The 22751-nt window shown below is 40.3% G+C and overlaps 1 protein-coding gene across 3 annotated transcripts; it reads left to right on the top strand.

The window, feature by feature from the left end:
- The first annotated feature begins 5283 nt into the window (after positions 1-5283).
- LOC149984435 (uncharacterized) lies at positions 5284-14093 on the top strand. Of its 3 annotated transcripts, XM_090223538.1 has the most exons (9): positions 5338-5493; positions 6354-6505; positions 6827-6952; positions 7400-7478; positions 8252-8394; positions 8834-8861; positions 9035-9106; positions 10030-10126; positions 13787-14093. In XM_090223538.1, the coding sequence occupies exons 1-9, from the start codon at positions 5436-5438 to the stop codon at positions 13839-13841; spliced, it is 810 nt and encodes a 269-aa protein (XP_090079664.1). In that variant the 5' UTR covers positions 5338-5435; the 3' UTR covers positions 13842-14093. The 3 variants fall into 3 exon arrangements, with proteins under 3 accessions (XP_090079675.1, XP_090079664.1, XP_090079685.1); XM_090223549.1 differs by lacking the exons at positions 7400-7478; positions 8252-8394 and having other exon boundaries at positions 5284-5493; XM_090223559.1 differs by lacking the exons at positions 5338-5493; positions 6354-6505; positions 7400-7478.
- Positions 14094-22751: the final 8658 nt, after the last annotated feature.

The raw sequence follows: 22751 nt of genomic DNA, 5'->3' as shown, positions 1-22751 counted from the left end.
TAATCTTCTGGTTAGCTCCTTATTTGTAGTCCATTATTAATGATTTCAGACATAAGATAGTTTTGGTTTCATGTATCAGCGGGTATAATATATACACTGAGAGTACAACATTAGGAACACCTGCTCTTTCCATGACATGGACTGACCAGCTGAAAGCTATGATCCTGTATTGATGTCACTTGTTAAATCCACTTCAATCAGAGAAAGGTTAAAGAAGGATTTTTAAGCCTTGAGACAATTGAGACATGGCTTGTGTAGTCTAATTGAGACATGGATTGTGTAGGCTAATTGAGACATGGATTGTGTAGGCTAATTGAGACATGGCTTGTGTAGGATAATTGAGACATGAATTGTTTAGGCTAATTGAGGCATGGATTGTGTAGGCTAATTGAGACATGGATTGTGTATATGTGCCATTCAGGAGGTGATTTAAGTGCCTTTGAATGGAGTATGGTAATAGGTGCCAGGATCACTGATTTGAGTGTGTCAAGAGCTGCAACGCTGCTGGGTTTTTCATGCTCAACAGTTTCCTGTGTATCAAGAATCGTCCATCACCCAAAGGACATCCAGCCATCTTGAAACAACTATGGGGAGCATTGGAGTCAGCATGGACCAGCAACCCTGTGGAGCGAATTCGACACCCTGTAGAGTCCAGGCCCCAACAAATTGAGGGTGTTCTGAGGGCAAAAGGGGGGGTGCAGCTCTATATGAGGAAGTTGTTCCTAATGTTTTGTACACTCAGTATATACCATATATCATATCATGGTGGGTAGACCAACATTAGTCCCAGAGAAAGACACACACCTTATTTCCAGCATTGGTGGCACTGATCCTCATAGACAGAGTAGTCCAAACTGTGTATGATTCACATGGTGGCACTGATCCTCATAGACAGAGTAGTCCAAACTGTGTATGATTCACATGGTGGCACTGATCCTCATAGACGTAGAGTAGTCCAAACTGTGTATGATTCACATGGTGGCACTGATCCTCATAGACAGAGTAGTCCAAACTGTGTATGATTCACATGGTGGCACTGATCCTCATAGACGTAGAGTAGTCCAAACTGTGTATGATTCACATGGTGGCACTGATCCTCATAGACGTAGAGTAGTCCAAACTGTGTATGATTCACATGGTGGCACTGATCCTCATAGACGTAGAGTAGTCCAAACTGTGTATGATTCACATGGTGGCACTGATCCTCATAGACAGAGTAGTCCAAACTGTGTATGATTCACATGGTGGCACTGATCCTCATAGACGTAGAGTAGTCCAAACTGTGTATGATTCACATGGTGGCACTGATCCTCATAGATGTAGAGTTGTCCAAACTGTGTATGATTCACATGGTGGCACTGATCCTCATAGACGTAGAGTAGTCCAAACTGTGTATGATTCACATGGTGGCACTGATCCTCATAGGCATAGAGTAGTCCAAACTGTGTATGATTCACATGGTGGCACTGATCCTCATAGACATAGAGTAGTCCAAACTGTGTATGATTCACATGGTGGCCTCCCGAGGGGCGCAGCATCAAATCAAATGTTATTTGTCACAAACACATGTTTAGCAGATGTTATTGTGGGTGTAACAAAATGCTTGTGTTCCTAGTTCCAACAGTGCTGTAATATCTAACAATTCACAACACACATAATACACACAACCTAAAAGTAAAATAATGGAATTAAGGAATATATAAGTATTAGGATGAGCAATGTCGGAGTGGCATAGACTAAAATACAGTAGAAAAGAATATAGTACATAAATATGAGATGAGTAAAGCAAAAATCTGTAAACAGTATTAGAGTGACTAGTGCTACAGGAGTCACTACAGATCCGGGTTCGACCAGGAGACCCATGAAGCGGAGCACAACTGGCCTAGCGTCGTCCAGGTTAGAGGAGGGTTTTGTCCTTGTCCCATCGCGCTCTAGCGACTCCTGTGGGGAAACGGCATCCCCAGCCGTGTCCTCAGAGCATGCGCAGACCAGCTGGCTGGTGTGTTTACGGATATTTTCAATCAATCCTTATCCCAGTCTGCTGTTCCCACATGCTTCAAGAGGGCCACCATTGTTCCTGTTCCCAAGAAAGCTAAGGTAACTGAGCTAAACGACTACCGCCCCGTAGCACTCACTTCCGTCATCATGAAGTGCTTTGAGAGACTAGTCAAGGACCATATCACCTCCACCCTACCCGACACCCTAGACCCACACCAATTTGCTTACCGCCCCAATAGGTCCACAGACGACGCAACCACAACCACACTGCGCACTACCCCATCTGGACAAGAGGAATACCTATGTGAGAATGCTGTTCATCGACTGTTGCTCAGCATTTAACACCATAGTACCCTGCAAACTTGTCATCAAGCTGTCCAACTGGGTACTGGACTTCCCAATGGGCCGCCCTCAGGTGGTGAGGGTAGGTAACAACATCTCCACCCCGCTGATCCTCAACACTGGGGCCCCACAAGGGTGCGTTCTGAGCCCTCTCCTGTACTCCTTGTTCACCCACGACTGCGTGGCCATGCACTCCTCCAACTCAATCATCAAGTTTGCAGATGACACTACAGTGGTAGGCTTGATTACCAACAACGATGAGACGGCCTACAGGGAGGAGGTGAGGGCCCTCGGAGTGTGGTGTCAGGAAAATAACCTCACACTCAACGTCAACAAAACAAAGGAGATGATTGTGGACTTCAGGAAACAGCAGAGGGAACACCCCCCTATCCACATCGACGGGACAGTAGTAGAGAGGGTAGTAAGTTTTAAGTTCCTCGGCGTACACATCACGGACAAACTGAATTGGTCCACCCACACAGACAGCGTGGTGAAGAAGGCGCAGCAGCGCCTCTTCAACCTCAGGTGGCTGAAGAAATTTGGCTTGTCACCAAAAGCACTCACAAACTTTTATAGATGCACAATCGAGAGCATCCTGTCGGGCTGTATCACCGCCTGGTACGGCAACTGCTCCACCCACAACCGTAAGGCTCTCCAGAGCGTAGTGAGGTCTGCACAACGCATCACCGGGGGAAAACTACCTGCCCTCCAGGACACCTACACCACCCGATGTCACAGGAAGGCCATAAAGATCATCAAGGACAACAACCACCCGAGCCACTGCCTGTTCACTCTGCTATCATCCAGAAGTTGAGGTCAGTACAGGCGCATCAAAGCAGGGACGGAGAGACTGAAAAACAGCTTCTATCTCAAGGCCATCAGACTGTTAAACAGCCACCACTATCATTGAGTGGCTGCTGCCAACATACTGATTCAACTCCAGCCACTTTAATAATGGAAAAATGTATGTAAAAAATGATCACTAGCCACTTTAAATAATGCCACTTAATATAATGTTTACATACCCTACATTACTCATCTCATATGTATGTACTGTACTCTATACCATCTACTGCATCTTGCCATCTTTATGTAATACATGTATCACTAGCCACTTTAAACAATGCCACTTGTATATGTTTACATACCCTACATTACTCATCTCATATGTACAGTGCCTTGCGAAAGTATTCGGCCCCCTTGAACTTTGCGACCTTTTGCCACATTTCAGGCTTCAAACATAAAGATATAAAACTGTATTTTTTTGTGAAGAATCAACAACAAGTGGGACACAATCATGAAGTGGAATGACATTTATTGGATATTTCAAACTTTTTTAACAAATCAAAAACTGAAAAATTGGGCGTGCAAAATTATTCAGCCCCTTTACTTTCAGTGCAGCAAACTCTCTCCAGAAGTTCAGTGAGGATCTCTGAATGATCCAATGTTGACCTAAATGACTAATGATGATAAATACAATCCACCTGTGTGTAATCAAGTCTCCGTATAAATGCACCTGCACTGTGATAGTCTCAGAGGTCCGTTAAAAGCGCAGAGAGCATCATGAAGAACAAGGAACACACCAGGCAGGTCCGAGATACTGTTGTGAAGAAGTTTAAAGCCGGATTTGGATACAAAAATATTTCCCAAGCTTTAAACATCCCAAGGAGCACTGTGCAAGCGATAATATTGAAATGGAAGGAGTATCAGACCACTGCAAATCTACCAAGACCTGGCCGTCCCTCTAAACTTTCAGCTCATACAAGGAGAAGACTGATCAGAGATGCAGCCAAGAGGCCCATGATCACTCTGGATGAACTGCAGAGATCTACAGCTGAGGTGGGAGACTCTGTCCATAGGACAACAATCAGTCGTATATTGCACAAATCTGGCCTTTATGGAAGAGTGGCAAGAAGAAAGCCATTTCTTAAAGTGTCGTTTAAAGTTTGCCACAAGCCACCTGGGAGACACACCAAACATGTGGAAGAAGGTGCTCTGGTCAGATGAAACCAAAATTGAACTTTTTGGCAACAATGCAAAACGTTATGTTTGGCGTAAAAGCAACACAGCTGAACACACCATCCCCACTGTCAAACATGGTGGTGGCAGCATCATGGTTTGGGCCTGCTTTTCTTCAGCAGGGACAGGGAAGATGGTTAAAATTGATGGGAAGATGGATGGAGCCAAATACAGGACCATTCTGGAAGAAAACCTGATGGAGTCTGCAAAAGACCTGAGACTGGGACGGAGATTTGTCTTCCAACAAGACAATGATCCAAAACATAAAGCAAAATCTACAATGGAATGGTTCAAAAATAAACATATCCAGGTGTTAGAATGGCCAAGTCAAAGTCCAGACCTGAATCCAATCGAGAATCTGTGGAAAGAACTGAAAACTGCTGTTCACAAATGCTCTCCATCCAACCTCACTGAGCTCGAGCTGTTTTGCAAGGAGGAATGGGAAAAAATATCAGTCTCTCGGTGTGCAAAACTGATAGAGACATACCCCAAGCGATTTACAGCTGTAATCGCAGCAAAAGGTGGCGCTACAAAGTATTAACTTAAGGGGGCTGAATAATTTTGCACGCCCAATTTTTCAGTTTTTGATTTGTTAAAAAAGTTTGAAATATCCAATAAATGTCGTTCCACTTCATGATTGTGTCCCACTTGTTGTTGATTCTTCACAAAAAAATACAGTTTTATATCTTTATGTTTGAAGCCCGAAATGGGGCAAAAGGTCGCAAAGTTCAAGGGCGCCGAATACTTTCGCAAGGCACTGTGTATATATATATAACTTTCATTTTTCTTTATTTTTAAAAGAAATGCCATGGCGTTCGTGATGCAACATATGACTCGCAATCTGCAACCAATACATTTTTACCTGCGACATTGTTTTCAAAGTATATCAATGGTCGTGAAAATGACAAACATGGCAACTCTACTATGAGTTGTATTTCCGTCATGGCGCAGACCATATTAAGAAATCGCATGATATCATTCCATGTCACCCCACCACCTACCAAAGGACTCTTGGGCTCAATTCTTCACGGCTGACGCCACATACCTAAACTATACTGCCGTTTCGGTTAGTTAAAATGATTATTCCGATAACTTCTGGTTCTGACATTTTGTGGAAACTGAACTGCGCGTACAGTAAGTGGAAATTTTACAGCATGGCGATACATTTTTGCATACAACTTTTACACTTATTGCAATGTGACGACGGTCACTATAAACAATTGAGTGTGTTCTTTCTCAGCTGTTCCGCATCTGTAGGTTGTTGGGTGTGCACGCATTGTAAACTGCGTAACGTTACATGTATGTTACACACTTATTGAATTGTATCAGATTTTATCAACGTATTTGTATAAACGTGATGATATGGGTTTTGTTAGGACCACCGCAGGATAAGTGTATGTTAGGACCACCGCACATTTTTTACATGTGTTTTTAGGACTACCGGTATTTCATAAATGGGGAGGAACGTGCCTTTTTTTGTAACTGACCATTCATTCCATGTTAAAACAAAGCTACCAATGGGGCGAAATTACGCTCCTCCACGTAGGATGATTTGTACATTACAGTAGCAGGTACCATGCTAGTACCAAGCAAGCAAATCCAAGTTTATGGGGGGAATCCCCATCAGCCGGTCCAAACAAGCATGAGCAGGTTTAAAAGCCAAGGTGGACCTTCTTATGGGTGGAGGCAGTTACAGTATATAGGCGTAGTGGAGCATGTGAGAGGAACTCAGACACAATTCAAGCATATTGATGGTATGTTTGATTACTTTCCCCAATCTCCTCCCAACACTCCACACTCCAATTCCACAAACAATTTAGTCTGTTGTTCAGTTTTTTTCCATGCTGCATGTCTCCAACAATGCACAGACACATTGTGTGGTGAGATTTTCTGCTTTGATTTATCTTTTGCAATAGCCTAACATGATGCAACACTGACTAAATGAAATGTTGTGATTGGTGTAAATTTGTAACTGAGTTCTCTCTTTTTCACAGTCCTAGTGGGGTGTCTGCTGCCTGTTGTAGACACTCACAACATTAACTGTAAGGTGATCCAACATCCTAACTATACAACGACCTATGACCTCCATGAACTACCTGAATCTCTGCCTTTGGCCTATTGCGAGACCCAGTGGTTGGATGAAAACGTGAGTGACAGCAGAAGCTACTTACAATATGACGACTCATTAAGGAGTGGTAAAATGTTCAAGTAAAATGGTTGGTAAAATGTTCAAGTAATTGAAAGCCTGGTTCTAAAGAGATTCAGCCTTCTGCTCCAGCACAGCATAAACATCGCCCACCTGGTTCAACTAATCATGGTCTTGATGAGTAATACAGTGTGTTAGTGCTGAGCTTGAACAAAAGCCTGCACACCCAGTAGTTCTTTAGGACCAGGAGTTGGGAAACACTGAACTACAGTACTTTATGTTAAACCTCTTGACTTATGTTGTCTATTTGACTTTATTTAGATAACTGTTCTTGCCAATGACAAAGAGAGAGACGAAAACCGTACTTTGGCTCAGACCAGTCACTCCATCACTATCTTAGGCTGCCTGGACAGACTGACCTACTCAATGGACTGCACGCTGACTGTGGTATGTTACTGTTACTGATGTGGTTACTCTAGTGTGTCTGTTGGATCTGATGAAGCATGGACATAGTTTAAAATACACCAATAAGATCATGTCTATGTTGTAGTTTGTCTACACCCCAGTTTTTAACATGTTACCTACTTTGTTAGGAAGGACGGGTGGGAGGGATAAAGTTGACGTCTGAAGTTTACATACACCTTAGCCAAATACATTTAAACTCAGCTTTTCACAATTCCTGACATTTAATCCAAGTAAAAATTCCCTGACTTAGGTCAGTTAGGATCACCACTTTATTTTAAGAATGTGAAATGTCAGAATAATAGTAGAGAATTATTTATTTCAGCTTTTATTTCTTTCATCACATTCCCAGTGGGTCAGAAGTTTGCATACACTCAATTCATATTTGGTAGCATTGCCTTTAAATTGTTTAACTTGGGTCAAATGTTTCAGGTAGCCTTCCACAAGCTTCCCAAAATAAGTTTGGTGAATTTTGGCCCGTTCCTCCTCACAGCTGGTGTAACTGAGTCAGGTTTGTAGGCCTCCTTGCTCGCACACGCTTTTTCAGTCCTGCCCACACATTTTCTATAGGATTGAGGTCAGGGCTTTGTGATGGCCACTCCAATACCTTGATTTTGTTGTCCTTAAGCCATTTTGCCATAACTTTAGAAGTATGTTTGGTGTCATTGTCCATTTGGAAGACCCATTTGCAACCAAGCTTTAACTTCCTGACTGATGTCTTGGCATGTTGCTTCAATATATCCACATAATTTCTCTCTCTCATGATGCCATCTATTTTGTGAAGTACACCAGTCCCTCCTGCAGCAAAGCACCCCCACAACATGCTGCCACCCCCGTGCTTCACATTTGGGATGGTGTTCTTCAGCTTGCAAGCCTCCACCTTTTTCCTCCAAACATAACGATGGTCATTATGGCCAAACAGTTCTATTTTTGTTTCATCAGACCAGAGGACATTTCTCCAACAAGTACAATCTTTGTCCCCATGTGCAGTTGCAAACCGAAGTCTGGCTTTTTTATGGTGGTTTTGGAGCAGTGGCTTCTTCCTTGTAGAGCGGCCTTTCAGGTTATGTCGATATAGGACTCGTTTTACTGTGGATTTAGATACTTTTGTACCTGTTTCCTCCAGCATCTTCACAAGATCCTTTGCTGCTGTTCTGTGATTGATTTTCACTTTTTGCACCAAAGTACGTTCATCTCTAGGAGACAGAACGCATCTCCTTCCTGAAGGGTATGACGGCTGTGTAGTCCCATGGTGTTTATACTTGCGTACTATTGTTTGTACAGATGAATGTGGTACCTTCAGGCGTTTGGAAATTGCTCCCAAGGATGAACCAGACTTGTGGAGGTCTACAATTATTTTTCTGAGGTCTTGGCTGATTTCCTTGGATTTTCCCATGATGTCAAGCAAAGGGGCACTGAGTATGAAGGTAGGACTTGAAATACATCCACAGGTACACCTCCAATAGGCTAATTGACATCATTTGAGTCAATTAGAAGCTTCTAAAGCCATAACATCATTTTCTGGAACTTTCCAAGCTGTTTAAAGGCACAGTCAACTTAGTGTATGTAAACTTCTGACCCACTGGAATTGTAATAGTGAATTATAAGTGAAATAATCTGCCTGTAATCAATTGTTGGAAAAATTACTTGTCATGCACAAAGTAGATGTCCTAACCGACTTGCCAAAACTATAGTTTGTTAACAAGAAATTTGTGGAGTGGTTGAAAAAAATGAGTTTTAATGACTCCAACCTAAGTGTGTGTAAACTTCACCTGTATGTCATGTGAGTGTTGGTATGTCCTGACATGTTCAATCAGGACATCTCACTCTGTCCTCTTTTCAACCAGTTTTTTTTCTCTCTTACAGGCACCATTTTGGGACGTGCAGTGCCTCAGTGAGTAAACACACACACTAAGAACAAAGCTGCTAGAGGCTGTTGTATGAATGAGTGACAGGATGTGACATGGGAAGTTTGTCACATCGTTGACAGAGCATAGCAGCAGTCATTTTTTTTGTGGTGTAGCAGACAAATGACTGATTCATTACTTTTTATTTTGTGTTCTCCAGCTAACTGCAGTCATGGACCTTACAAACCTGCCACCAATCTCCACAGTAATGACCATGTCCCCATCAATCAAGGTTAGAGTATACAGAATACAGTTTCACCTTTTCAATCTGACACTGCTTATTTTACTGTCGCCAATCGGATTGCTTGCATTGAACCCGGTTCAAAGAAAAGACCCAGCTCTTTCAATCTATTGGACTGTCCTGGGGAAACAGGAAGATATAACAGTTGACGTTACTCATCAACAACTTGGTGTGTTGTCACTTTAGCACTTTCCCTTCTCTCCCTGTGTTTACAACATGGTTCACTTTAATATGGCTCAACTCTTTATTATCTCACATTAGCTTATCATCACGTGTGTTTATCTACTTTAATAGGACCATATTTAACCTCGGCTCAGAAAGTGTTACAGCTGAGATAACCACAGATTATCAGCTCTCTGAGTTGACTCAATTCACTACCTCTTTATCTTGCAATTAAACAATGGAATAACACTCCACTGCTGCGCTATAGAGTGAGGCAATGACAGAGCAGAGGCACTCAGGCTAAACAACACAGACGGAGTGTCAGTCAGATCTCTGGCACTCAGGCTAAACAACACAGACGGAGTGTCAGTCAGATCTCTGGCACTCAGGCTAAACAACACAGACGGAGTGTCAGTCAGATCTCTGGCACTCAGGCTAAACAACACTGACGGAGTGTTAGTCAGATCTCTGGCACTCAGGCTAAAAAACACTGACGGAGTGTTAGTCAGATCTCTGGCACTCAGGCTAAACAACACTGACGGAGTGTCAGTCAGATCTCTGGCACTCAGGCTAAACAACACTGACGGAGTGTCAGTCAGATCTCTGGCACTCAGGCTAAACAACACTGACGGAGTGTTAGTCAGATCTCTGGCACTCAGGCTAAACAACACAGATTGAGTGTTAGTCAGATCTCTGTAACTGGATTGGGGAGGTTTTCTGTGTGCTCAGTCTCTCTCCTCTCACATAAACAGATGCTAGGAACCACACTGTTGTCTGGGTGCTGATGGGTGTGGTTGGAGTCGCCGTGTTACTGCTGGGTGTGAAGGCAGCATATGTATTAAAGAAGAGGTATGTATGGATGGATGGATGGATGAATACATGGATTGGATGGATATATGGATGGATATATGGATTGGATGGATGTATATACTAGAGGTTGACCAATTATGATTTTTCAATACCGATAATTGGAGGACCAAAAAAAGCCGATGCCGATTTTTGTTTTTATTTATTTTATTTATTTGTAATAATGACAATTGCAACAATACTGAATCAACACTTTTATTTTAACTTAATATATTAAATCAATTTAGCCTCAAATAAATAATGAAACATTTTCAATTTGGTTTAAATAATGCAAAAACAAAGTGTTGGAGAAGAAAGTAAAAGTACAGTATGTGCCATGTAAAAAAGCTAGCGTTTAAGTGCCTTGCTCAGACCATGAGAACACATGAAAGCTGGTGGTTCCTTTTTAACATGAGTCTTCAACATTCCCAGGTAAGAAGTTTTAGATTGTAGTTATTATAGGACTATTTCTCTCTATACCATTTGTATTTCATATACCTTTGACTATTGGATGTTCTTCTAGGCACTTTAGTGTTGCCAGTGTAACAGTATAGCTTCCGTCCCTACCTGGCCTCGAACATGAACACATCGACAACAGCCACCCTCGAAGCATTGTTACCCATCGCTCCACAAAAGCCGCGGCCCTTGCAGAGCAAGGGGAACAACTACTTCAAGGTCTGAGCGAGTGACGTCACCGATTGAAACGCTATTAGCGCGCACCCCGCTAACTAGCTAGCCATTTCACATCGGTTACACCAAGCCTATCAACTCCCGAGATTAGGCTGAAGTCATAAACAGCTCAATGCTTGAAGCACAGCGAAGAGCTGCTGCAAACCCACAAAAGTGCTGTTTGAATTGATGCTTACAAGCCTGCTGCTGCCTACCACCGCTCAGTCAGATTGCTCTATCAAATATCAAATCATAGACTTAATTATAACATAATAACACACAGAAACATGAGCCTTAAGTCATTAATATACAAATCAGCTGGGCTTGACAATCTGGACCCTCTATTTCTGAAACTGTCCGCCGCCATTGTCGCAACCCCTATTACCAGCCTGTTCAACCTCTCCTTCGTATCATCTGAGATCCCCAAGGATTGGAAAGCTGCCGCGGTCATCCCCCTCTTCAAAGGGGGAGACACCCTGGACCCAAACTGTTACAGACCTATATCCATCCTGCCCTGCCTATCTAAGGTCTTCGAAAGCCAAGTCAACAAACAGATCACTGACCATCTCGAATCCCACCGTACCTTCTCCGCTGTGCAATCCGGTTTCCAAGCCGGGTGCACCTTAGCAACGCTCAAGGTACTAAACAATATCATAACCGCCATCGATAAAAGACAGTACTGTGCAGCCGTCTTCATCGACCTGGCCAAGGCTTTCGACTCTGTCAATCACCATATTCTCATCGGCAGACTCAGTAGCCTCGGTTTTTCTAATAGCTGCCTTGCCTGGTTCACCAACTACTTCTCTGATAGAGTTCAGTGTGTCAAATCGGAGGGCATGTTGTCCGGTCCTCTGGCAGTCTCTATGGGGGTACCACAGGGTTCAATTCTCGGGCCTACTCTTTTCTCTGTATATATCAATGATGTTGCTCTTGCTGCGGGTGATTCCCTGATCCACCTCTACGCAGACGACACCATTCTGTATACTTCTGGCCCTTCCTTGGACACTGTGTTAACTAACCTCCAGACGAGCTTCAATGCCATACAACACTCCTTCCGTGGCCTCCAACTGCTCTTAAACGCTAGTAAAACCAAATGCATGCTTTTCAACCCTTCGCTGCCTGCACCCGCACGCCCGACTAGCATCACCACCCTGGATGGTTCCGACCTAGAATATGTGGACATCTATAAGTACCTAGGTGTCTGGCTAGACTGCAAACTCTCCTTCCAGACTCATATCAAACATCTCCAATCCAAAATCAAATCTAGAGTCGTTTTTCTATTTTGCAACAAAGCCTCCTTCACTCACGCCGCCAAACTTACCCTAGTAAAACTGACTATCCTACCGATCCTCGACTTCGGCGATGTCATCTACAAAATAGCTTCCAATACTCCACTCAGAAAACTGGATGCAGTTTATCACAGTGCCATCCGATTTGTTACTAAAGCACCTTATACCACCCACCACTGCAACCTGTATGCTCTAGTCGGCTGGCCCTCGCTACATGTTCGTCGCCAGACCCACTGGCTCCAGGTGATCTACACGTTTATGCTAGGTAAAGCTCCGCCTTATCTCAGTTCACTGGTCACGATGGCAACACCCACCCGTAGCATGCGCTCCAGCAGGTGTATCTCACTGATCATCTCTAAAACCAAAACCTCATTTGGCCGCCTTTCCTTCCAGTTCTCTGCTGCCTGCGACTGGAACGAATTACAAAAATCTCTGAAGTTGGAGACTTTTATCTCCCTCACCAACTTTAAACATCTGCTATCTGAGCAGCTAACCGATCGCTGCAGCTGTACATAGTCCATCAGTATTTAGCCCACCCAATTTACCTACCTCATCCCCATACTGTTTTTATTTTATTTACTTTTCTGCTCTTTTGCACACCAGTATCTCTACCTGCACATGTTCATCTGATCATTTATCACTCTAGTGTTAATCTGCTAAATTGTAATTATTCACTCCTATGGCCTATTTATTGCCTACCTCCTCATGCCTTTTGCACACAATGTATATAGATTCTTTTTTTTCTACTATGTTATTGACTTGTTTACTGTTTACTCCATGTGTAACTCTGTGTTGTTGTCTGTTCACACTGCTATGCTTTATCTTGGCCAGGTTGCAGTTGCAAATGAGAACTTGTTCTCAACTAGCTTACCTGGTTAAATAAAGGTGAAATAAATAAATATGGTCAAATCAAACGTTTATTCTTTCAGTGAAATAAGGAACTGTTCCGTATTTTATCTAATGGGTGGCATGCTTAAGTCTAAATATTCCTGTTACATTGCACAACCGTATGCCATAATTACGTAAAATTCTGGCAACGAGCCAGGCGACCCAACTGCTGCATATACCCGGACTCTGTTGCACAGAACTCAAGAGAAGTGACACAATTTCCCTAGTTAAAGGAAATTCATGTTAGCAGGCAATATTTACTAAATATGCAGGCTTAAAAATATATACTTTTAAGAAAGGCGTTGATGTTTATGGTTAAGTATTGGTGCAACGACAGTGCTTTTTTAGATAATGCGCTTGTTAAATCACCCGTTTGGCGAAGTAGGCTGATAAATTAACAGGCACCGCATCGATTATATGCAAGCAGGACAAGCTAGATAAACTAGCAATATCATCAACCATGTGTAGTTAACTAGTGATTATGTTAAGATTGATTGTTTTTTATAAGATACGTTTAATGCTAGCTAGCACCTTACCTCGGCTCCTTGCTGCACTCGCGTAACATGTAGTCAGCCTGCCACGCAGTCTCCTCGTGGAGTGCAATGTAATCGGCCATGATCGGTGTCCAAAAATACAGATTGTTATGAAAACTTCAAATCGGCCCCAATTAATCGGCCATTCCGATGAATCTGTCGACCTCTAGTATATACGGCTTGGATGGATGGATATACGGCTTGGATGGATAAATGGATAGGAATGGATAGGAATGAGTGAAAATATTGCTAAATATGTTTGTACTATGCTCTTATTTTTATAGATGTGTCTGCAAGACATGGAACAAGATGTCGACCCAACACTGTTCCTCAGTGTGATGCTAGCTGGCTGGCTGGATGTGTGGGTTGGTGGATGGGGGGGATGGTTTAATGCAATGCAACTGTTTGAGTGTTTAAGAGTTTCCTGTAATGGTCATGTGGCATGACATAGCACGTGTTACATTCTGAGACAGCTTTAGTAAACTTATTCTGACTGTGGAAGTCTAGAGTCTCCTTCAGCTGCACCAGCGAGTGCACAATGAGTAACTAGGCATTATACAAACTATTATAAAATATTACTACTCTGGGAAATAATGACTCAGAATAATATCTCTTGTGGTTTGAAGAATCATATACGGGTTACATGAATACTGTCTCAAGGATATGATCAGGATTAGACTTCAGACCCCCTAATATATACAATATGTATGATCAGGGTTAGACTTCAGACCCCCTAATATATACACTATATATGATCAGAGTTAGACTACTCCCTCTACCCCCTAATATATACAATATATATGATCAGGGTTAGACTTCAGACTACTCCCTCTACCCCCTAATATATACACTATAAATGGATACTACATTGAAAGATGACTGTTCTGTTCACCATATTTTTTTTTATTGATCAGAATATATATTTTTTTTATTGATCAGAATATATATTTTTTTATTGATCAGAATATATATTTTTTTATTGATCAGAATATATTTTTTTTTATTGATCAGAATATATTTTTTTTTATTGATCAGAATATATATATTTTTTTATTGATCAGAATATATATTTTTTTATTGATCAGAATATATTTTTTTTTATTGATCAGAATATATATTTTTTTTTATTGATCAGAATATATATTTTTTTATTGATCAGAATATATTTTTTTTTATTGATCAGAATATATATATTTTTTTATTGATCAGAATATATTTTTTTTTATTGATCAGAATATATATTTTTTTATTGATCAGAATATATATTTTTTTTTATTGATCAGAATATATATATTTTTTTATTGATCAGAATATATATTTTTTTTTATTGATCAGAATATATATTTTTTTTTATTGATCAGAATATATATATTTTTTTATTGATCAGAATATATATTTTTTTATTGATCAGAATATATATTTTTTTATTGATCAGAATATATATTTTTTTATTGATCAGAATATATATTTTTTTTTATTGATCAGAATATATATTTTTTTTTATTGATCAGAATATATATTTTTTTATTGATCAGAATATATATTTTTTTATTGATCAGAATATATATTTTTTTATTGATCAGAATATATATTTTTTTTTATTGATCAGAATATATATTTTTTTTTATTGATCAGAATATATATTTTTTTATTGATCAGAATATATATTTTTTTTTATTGATCAGAATATATATTTTTTTATTGATCAGAATATATATTTTTTTATTGATCAGAATATATATTTTTTTATTGATCAGAATATATATATTTTTTTATTGATCAGAATATATATATTTTTTTATTGATCAGAATATATATTTTTTTATTGATCAGAATATATATTTTTTTATTGATCAGAATATATATTTTTTTATTGATCAGAATATATATTTTTTTTTATTGATCAGAATATATATTTTTTTTTATTGATCAGAATATATATTTTTTTATTGATCAGAATATATATTTTTTTATTGATCAGAATATATATTTTTTTATTGATCAGAATATATATTGTTTTATTGATCAGAATATATATTTTTTTATTGATCAGAATATATATTTTTTTATTGATCAGAATATATATTGTTTTATTGATCAGAATATATATTTTTTTATTGATCAGAATATATATTTTTTTATTGATCAGAATATATATTTTTTTATTGATCAGAATATACTCTTTATGTAGCTATTTGCAGAAGACACATTTCAGTTGAATGCATTCAGTTGTACAACTGACTAGGTTCTCTTTCCCTTTATTTTATGTAATATTTTGTATAATATTGTAAATGCTGTACTCAAATTTATACATAATATATTGTATTTCATAATGTATAATACATACATACATACATACATACACATACACACACATCTCAGTATGTGAAATTAATATTATGCACAATAATTGTGCCAGATGAAGACAATGCAACTTACACCCAGGTTGGGGTCACTTCCTTTTTTCAATTCAGGAAGTATACTGAAAGTCAAATTTCACATTTTCCTCAAATTGGAATTTCAGTTTACTTCCTGAATTGTCTGAATTGAAATGGATTTGACCCCAACCCTGACTTAACCATATGTGTTAAGAGTAAGTCTAGAGTAAGACATTCTTTTGAGATTGAAACCATTGTGGATTTGAGGGAGACCTATGAAATGTTTTTTTGTGTGATCATTCCATGGGTTACTGTCCTTACATGCTATATACAGTTGAAGTTGGAAGTTTACATACACTTAGGTTGGAGTCATTAAAACTCGTTTTTCAACCACTCCACAAATGTCTTGTTAACAAACTATAGTTTTGGCAAGTCGGTTAGGACATCTACTTTGTGCATGACACAAGTAATTTTTCCAACAATTGTTTACAGACAGCTTATTTCACTTATAATTCACTGTATCACAATTCCAGTGGGTCAGAAGTTTACATACACTAAATTGACTGTGCCTTTTAAACAGCTTGGAAAATTTCTGAAAATGATGTGATAGGCTAATTGACATAATTTGAGTCAAGTGGAGGGGTACCTGTGGATGTAATTCAATACCTACCTTCAAACTCAGTGCCTCTTTGCTTGACATCATGGGAAAATCAAAAGAAAGAAGATCCTGGAGGAAACAGGTACAAAAGTATAAATCCACAGTAAAACGAGTCCTATATCGACATAACCTGAAAGGCCGCTCTACAAGGAAGAAGCCACTGCTCCAAAACCACCATAAAAAAAGCCAGACTTCGGTTTGCAACTGCACATGGGGACAAAGATTTGTACTTTTTGGAGAAATGTCCTCTGGTCTGATGAAACAAAAATAGAACTGTTTGGCCATCGTTATGTTTGGAGGTGGAGGCTTGCAAGCCGAAGAACACCATCCCAACCGTGAGGCACGGGGGTGGCAGCATCATGGTGTGGGGGTGCTTTGCTACAGGAGGGACTGGTGCACTTCACAAAATAGATGGCATCATGAGGCAGGAAAAGGATGTGGATATATTGAAGCAACATCTCAAGACATCAGTCAGGAAGTTAAAGCTTGGTCGCAAATGGGTCTTCCAAATGGACAATGACCCCAAGCATACTTCCAAAGTTGTGTCAAAATGGCTTAAGGACAACAAAGTCAAGGTATTGGAGTGGCCATCACAAAGCCCTGACCTCCATCCTATAGAAGATTTGTGGGCAGATTTGAAAAAGTGTGTGCGAGCAAGGAGGCCTACAAACCTGACTCAGAGCTGGTGGAACTGTCAGGAGGAATGGGCCAAAATTCACCCAACTTATTGTGGGAAGCTTGTGGAAGGCTTCTGGAAACGTTTGACCCAAGTTCAACAATTTTTAAAGGCAATGCTACCAAATATGAATTGAGTGTATGTAAACTAATGACCCACTGGGAATGTGATGAAAGAAATAAAAGCTGAAATAAATCACTCTACTATTATTCTGACATTTCACATTCTTAAAATAAAATGGTGATCCTAACTGACTTAAAACAGGGACTTTTTACTAGGATTAAATGTCAGGAATTGTGAAAAACTGAGTTTAAATGTATTAGGCTAAGGTGTATGTAAACATGACAAAGCTAAAACAAGTTTTAGAAATGTTATATTATAAACTGATATTACAGTTAAATAAGTATTCAGACCCTTTACTCAGTACTTTGTTGAAGCACCTTTGGCAGTAATTACAGCCTCAAGTCTTCTTGGGTATGACTCTACAAGCTTGGCACACCTGTATCTGGAGAGTTTCTCCCATTCTTCTCTACAGATCCTCTCAAGCTCTATCAGGTTGGATGGGGACTGTCGCTGCACAGCTGTTTTTATTTCTCTTCAGAGATGTTAAATCATGTTAAAGTCCGGGCTCTGGCTGGACAACTCAAGGACATTCAGAGACTTTTCCAGAAGCCACTCCGCTGTCTTGGCTGTGTGCTTAGGGTCGTTGTCCTGTTGGAAGGTGAACCTTCGCCCCAGTCTGAGAACCTGCTCCAGAGCGCTCAGGACTTCATCAAGGTTCTTTCTGTACTTTGCTCACTTCATTTTTCCCTCGATCCTGACTAGTCTCCCAGTCCCTGCTGCTGAAAAACATCCCCACAGCATGATGCTGCCACCACCATGCTTTACTGTAGGTATTGTTTCAAGTTTCCTCCAAATGTGAGTTCAATCTTGGTTTCATCAGACCAGAGAGTCTTGTTTCTCATGGTCTGAGAGTCCTTTAGGTGCATTCTGGCAAACTCCAAAATGGCTTTCATGTGTCTTTTACTGAGGAATGGCTTCCGTTTGGCCACTCTACCAAAAAGCCCTGATTGGTCGAGTGCTGCAGAGATGGTTGTCCTTCTGGAAGGTTCTCCCATTTCCACTGAGGAACTCTAGAGCTCTGTCAGAGTGACCATCAAGTTCTTGGTCACCACCTTGATCAAGGCCCTTCTCCCTCGATTGCGCAGTTTGGCCGGGCGGCCAGCTTTAGGAAGAGTCTTGGTGGTTCCAAACTTTTTCCATTTAAGAATGGAGGCCACTGTGTTCTTGGGGATCTTCAATGCTACAGAATTTTTTTAGTACCCTTCCCCAGATCTGTGCCACAGACAATCCTGTCTTGGAGCTCTACGGACAATTCCTTCGACCTCATGGCTTACTCTGACATGTACTGTCAACTGTGGGACCTTAAATAGACAGGTGTGTGCCTTTCCAAATCATGTATAATCAATTGAATTTACCACAGGTGGACTCCAATTAAGTTGTAGAAACATCTGAAGGATGATCAATTGAAACAGGATGCACCTGAGCTCAATTTCAATAGCAAAGTTTCTGAATACTTACGTAAATTAGGTATTGACGTTTTTATATTTTATACATTTGCTAAAATTTCTAAAACCTGTTTTCGCTTTGTCATTATGGGGTATTGTGTGTAGATTGAGGAGAAAAAGCATTTATTTAATACAGTTTAGAATAAGGCTGTAATGTAATAAAATATGGAAAAACTCAAGGGGTCTGAATACTTTCCAAATGCATTGTATTTTCACTGTCTTCAAGCACTTATTATTTTAGTCAGTTCCATTTTATTTAATCATCAGTGTTTTGACCAACTGTGTGGAAATTAAAAGCTGGATGAGTTAAATGCAGTTGAGACCTTGGGCTCTATTCAACCTGTATCGCTGAAGCGTTACAGATTGTGCAATAGACATTTTAAAGGTAATTTCTGTTTGAAGCGACATATGCAACGCTTACCGTGAATGCAGTCTTCGCTAACGTGGGAACATTGCCTTTAAATTTCAATCGCGCTGTAATGCTGAACTTCTGCGATACGGCTTGAATAGAGCCCCTTATCTCAGTCTTAACACGCCTTTCTTATCATCATCCCAATAATTATTTGAGCAACCCTATCGCCAAACCTGTTACGGAAGTCCCCTGATTTCCATTGCTGTGAGGGAGGGAGGTAGTGTCCGAGAAGGCCCTCTCTTTCTTGCTCTCTCTCCACCTCCCCCTTTTCCCCCTCTCTCTCTCTGAACTCACCAATGACAGGTCAGAACAAACTGTTCATAACTCATCATGTTATCAATCTTTCTATCAGTCTTTACTTTGCCCTACTGCTGTTCAACAGCTTCTTTTTAAAGATTAAACCATTTGTGATGTTAAGTTCTGTCTTGATTTTAGTGGTTGCTGTTTCTCGTGATCATTTTCACTTTTAATAAACTTCATGAATGTAAGCAGAGAGTGTATGGTAATTCTTCTCTATCGATTTTACAATTATTGTACCCATGCCAAACCTTAAGCTACCCAGAACATGGGCAAGTAGAATGGTAACAGAGCAAAATATAAAAACAACACTTTGTGTGTGTGTGTGTCTATATATATATATCTCAAATCTAGGATTGGTCTATTTTACCCTAATTTCCAATTATTGTAATGTTTAACCAGAGACAATATTTTGCTTGAGGAGTGCCAGCTAGATAAAAGATTGGCATAATTCCATGACAACGTCTGCATTGTTTGTGCTATTCTTTGGCTGCTTTGTGACATGAACACCAACACCCAGTGTAGACTCCTTATATGGCTTAACATACTCCAAGAAGGACAGTGGGTGTTACCATCACCTCATGTGATCTCCCTCTGACAACAGGGTGGGACTGTATATATTTTCTCAGATTTCCTGTCACTGTGCTACAGCACCAGACTACAAGGCACAGACTGGATATGGCCAGTATATGTGACTGTTTGTCTTTGCTATTTAATTCATCAGAATTATTGCTCATGTGCAATAAAGGTACACAGTGGGTTCAACTGGCTGACAGTAGTGTGTAGAGGCTTTTGTTTGAGTAGGGGATTTATAGTCTTGTTCTGACTAATCTGTAAGGGTTTTCTTTTGTACTTGATAGGAAAGGATATGTACGGTTTTATGCCTTTTTATTGTGAGTTACAAGTTCAAACCCACAGAAACAAGAGTTTGTGGGTTCTGGCAGAACCATGTAGAGTATGAAGGCTACACCTATTAACTTCATGTAATCAATCAGTCATTTTCATTTGGTAAGCTCTGCCACAGTTGACACATCTCAATGCCAGCAGAACTTAGGGACAAAGTCCTGTTAACCACCATACTCCATACTCCTGCCTTCACCATTCTCCAGACTACTGCCTCACGTTTTCTACTCCTGCCTTCACCATTCTCCTGACTACTGCCTCCTGTGTTCTACTCCTGCCTTCACCATCCTCCTGACTACTGCCTCCTGTGTTCTACTCCTGCCTTCACCATTCTCCTGACTACTGCCTCCTGTGTTCTACTCCTGCCTTCACCATTCTCCAGACTACTGCCTCACGTTTTCTACTCCTGCCTTCACCATTCTCCTGACTACTGCCTCCTGTGTTCTACTCCTGCCTTCACCATTCTCCAGACTACTGCCTCCTGTGTTCTACTCCTGCCTTCACCATTCTCCAGACTACTGCCTCACGTTTTCTACTCCTGCCTTCACCATTCTCCTGTCAGTCACAGTAGGATTTCTATGAGCACAATTTCCGAACACTTAAAATTCCACAACATCGACATTATTTTCATGAACACGTAGCCTACCAGGATATATAGGCTACATTTTCCATCAGGTTGGATGACCATTCCTATCATTTCTGGCATGTGGAACCTGACCTGCACACCGTGCAGTAAGTTTGTAATAGTTTACAGTAAAATGGTTTGTTCTTATTTTGTGAAGTAATTTATAGCCCATACAAAAATGTATGTAACTTTTATACCTGTTATACATTGTGATGTTTGTTGATGTCAAAAATTCTGTGTTTTCTTTCTCAGCAGTTTCAGCATCTGTGAAGGTAATTGGGTATGCCGAGTGTGTGAAGGTAATTGGGTATGCCGAGTGTGTGAAGGTAATTGGGTATGCCGAGTGTGTGAAGGTAATTGGGTATGCCGAGTGTGTGAAGGTAATTGGGTATGCCAAGTGTGTGCGCATACAATAGCCTATATTACACATTTATTGAATTGTATCAGATTTTGCTAACCTCTTCCGTGACTAGATACATTTCTACAGTGTCTTTTAGAACCTGTCTATTTCATAAATTGTGAGGAACGTGCTTTTCTTGTAATTGATCATTCATTCAATTTTAAATTGAACAAACATACAAACGAAGATGGCAATAAATAATACATAGCCTACTAATAATATACATTGAAGGATGGCCTAGCCATTGAATGAGCCGGAGTAGGCTTTTAATGGAATCGCGAGCTCTCTTCCGTCAGCGATACACACCATAGGTTACAGTACTATATGTGTCACCCTAATATGTTTCCTGACTGTCACCCCACATTCCTGCACTACAAATGCTGACCCAGTACGTCCTGTCCTTGGATCTTTTGAACCATCTGTGTAAAGGGCCTCAAAATCCTGATACGCAGTATCCAGATGTCTCTTAAACAAGTCAGATAACACCCTTCCTATCTGTCTGTAGTCTCTCCAACACTTCTAGATCAACTACTGGAGGCGGGAGTAGCCATGATTGGTTTACAGGAGTAGCTACCGTTGGACTAAACCTTCCATACAGTCCCTTCGCCTGGGTATTACTCCTTCCCCGTCAGACAGCGTACTACAATTAGCACCTTCTCACACTTTCAAATACATTTTTATTGGTCACGTACACATGGTTAGCAGATGTTAATGCGAATGTAGCGAAATGCTTGTGCTTCTAGTTCCGACAGGGCAGTAATATCTAACAAGTAATCTAACAATTCTCCAACAACTACCTGATATACACAATTCTAAAGGGGTTAATGAGAATATGCACATATAAGTATATGGATGAGCGATGGCCGAGCGGCATAGGCACGATGCAATAGATGGTATAAAATACAGATGTCACACCCTGACCTGAAATATCTGTTTTTTTTAAATATTTTGGTTAGGTCAGGGTGTGACTAGGGTGGATACACTAGTTTTTGTATTGTCTAGGGGTTTTGTATGTCTAGTGTTTTGTAGGTCTAGGTATTTGTATGTTTATCGTCGCCAGATATGGTTCCCAATCAGAAGCAGCTGTTTATCGTTGTCTCTGATTGGCGATCATATTTAGGTAGCCATTTTCCCTTTTGGTGTTTGTGGGATCTTGTTCTATGTTTAGTTGCCTGTATGCACTATTCATATTAGCTTCACGGTTCATTTTGTTGTTTTGTTAGTTTGTTCAGTGTTCATTCTTTTAATACATTTGAATGTACGCATACCACGCTGCACCTTGGTCTCCTTCGTACGACGGACGTGACAACAGTATATACATGTGAAATGAGT

Source organism: Oncorhynchus mykiss, chromosome 3 (genome assembly GCF_057628025.1).
Source record: "Oncorhynchus mykiss isolate SJ-2025 chromosome 3, ASM5762802v1, whole genome shotgun sequence".
Lineage (NCBI taxonomy): Eukaryota > Metazoa > Chordata > Actinopteri > Salmoniformes > Salmonidae > Oncorhynchus > Oncorhynchus mykiss.
The sequence above is the reverse complement of the archived record's forward strand: the minus strand, read 5'-3'. Positions and strand labels throughout refer to the sequence as shown.

Bases quoted from the DNA above. Each gene is read 5' to 3' on its own strand.
- LOC149984435 (XM_090223538.1), top strand. From the start codon at position 5,436: ATGATTATTCCGATAACTTCTGGTTCTGACATTTTGTGGAAACTGAAC. The intron at 5,494-6,353 runs GTAAGTGGAAAT...TCTTTTTCACAG, and splicing joins GAAACTGAACTGCGCGTACA to TCCTAGTGGGGTGTCTGCTG. The intron at 6,506-6,826 runs GTGAGTGACAGC...GACTTTATTTAG, and splicing joins CCCAGTGGTTGGATGAAAAC to ATAACTGTTCTTGCCAATGA.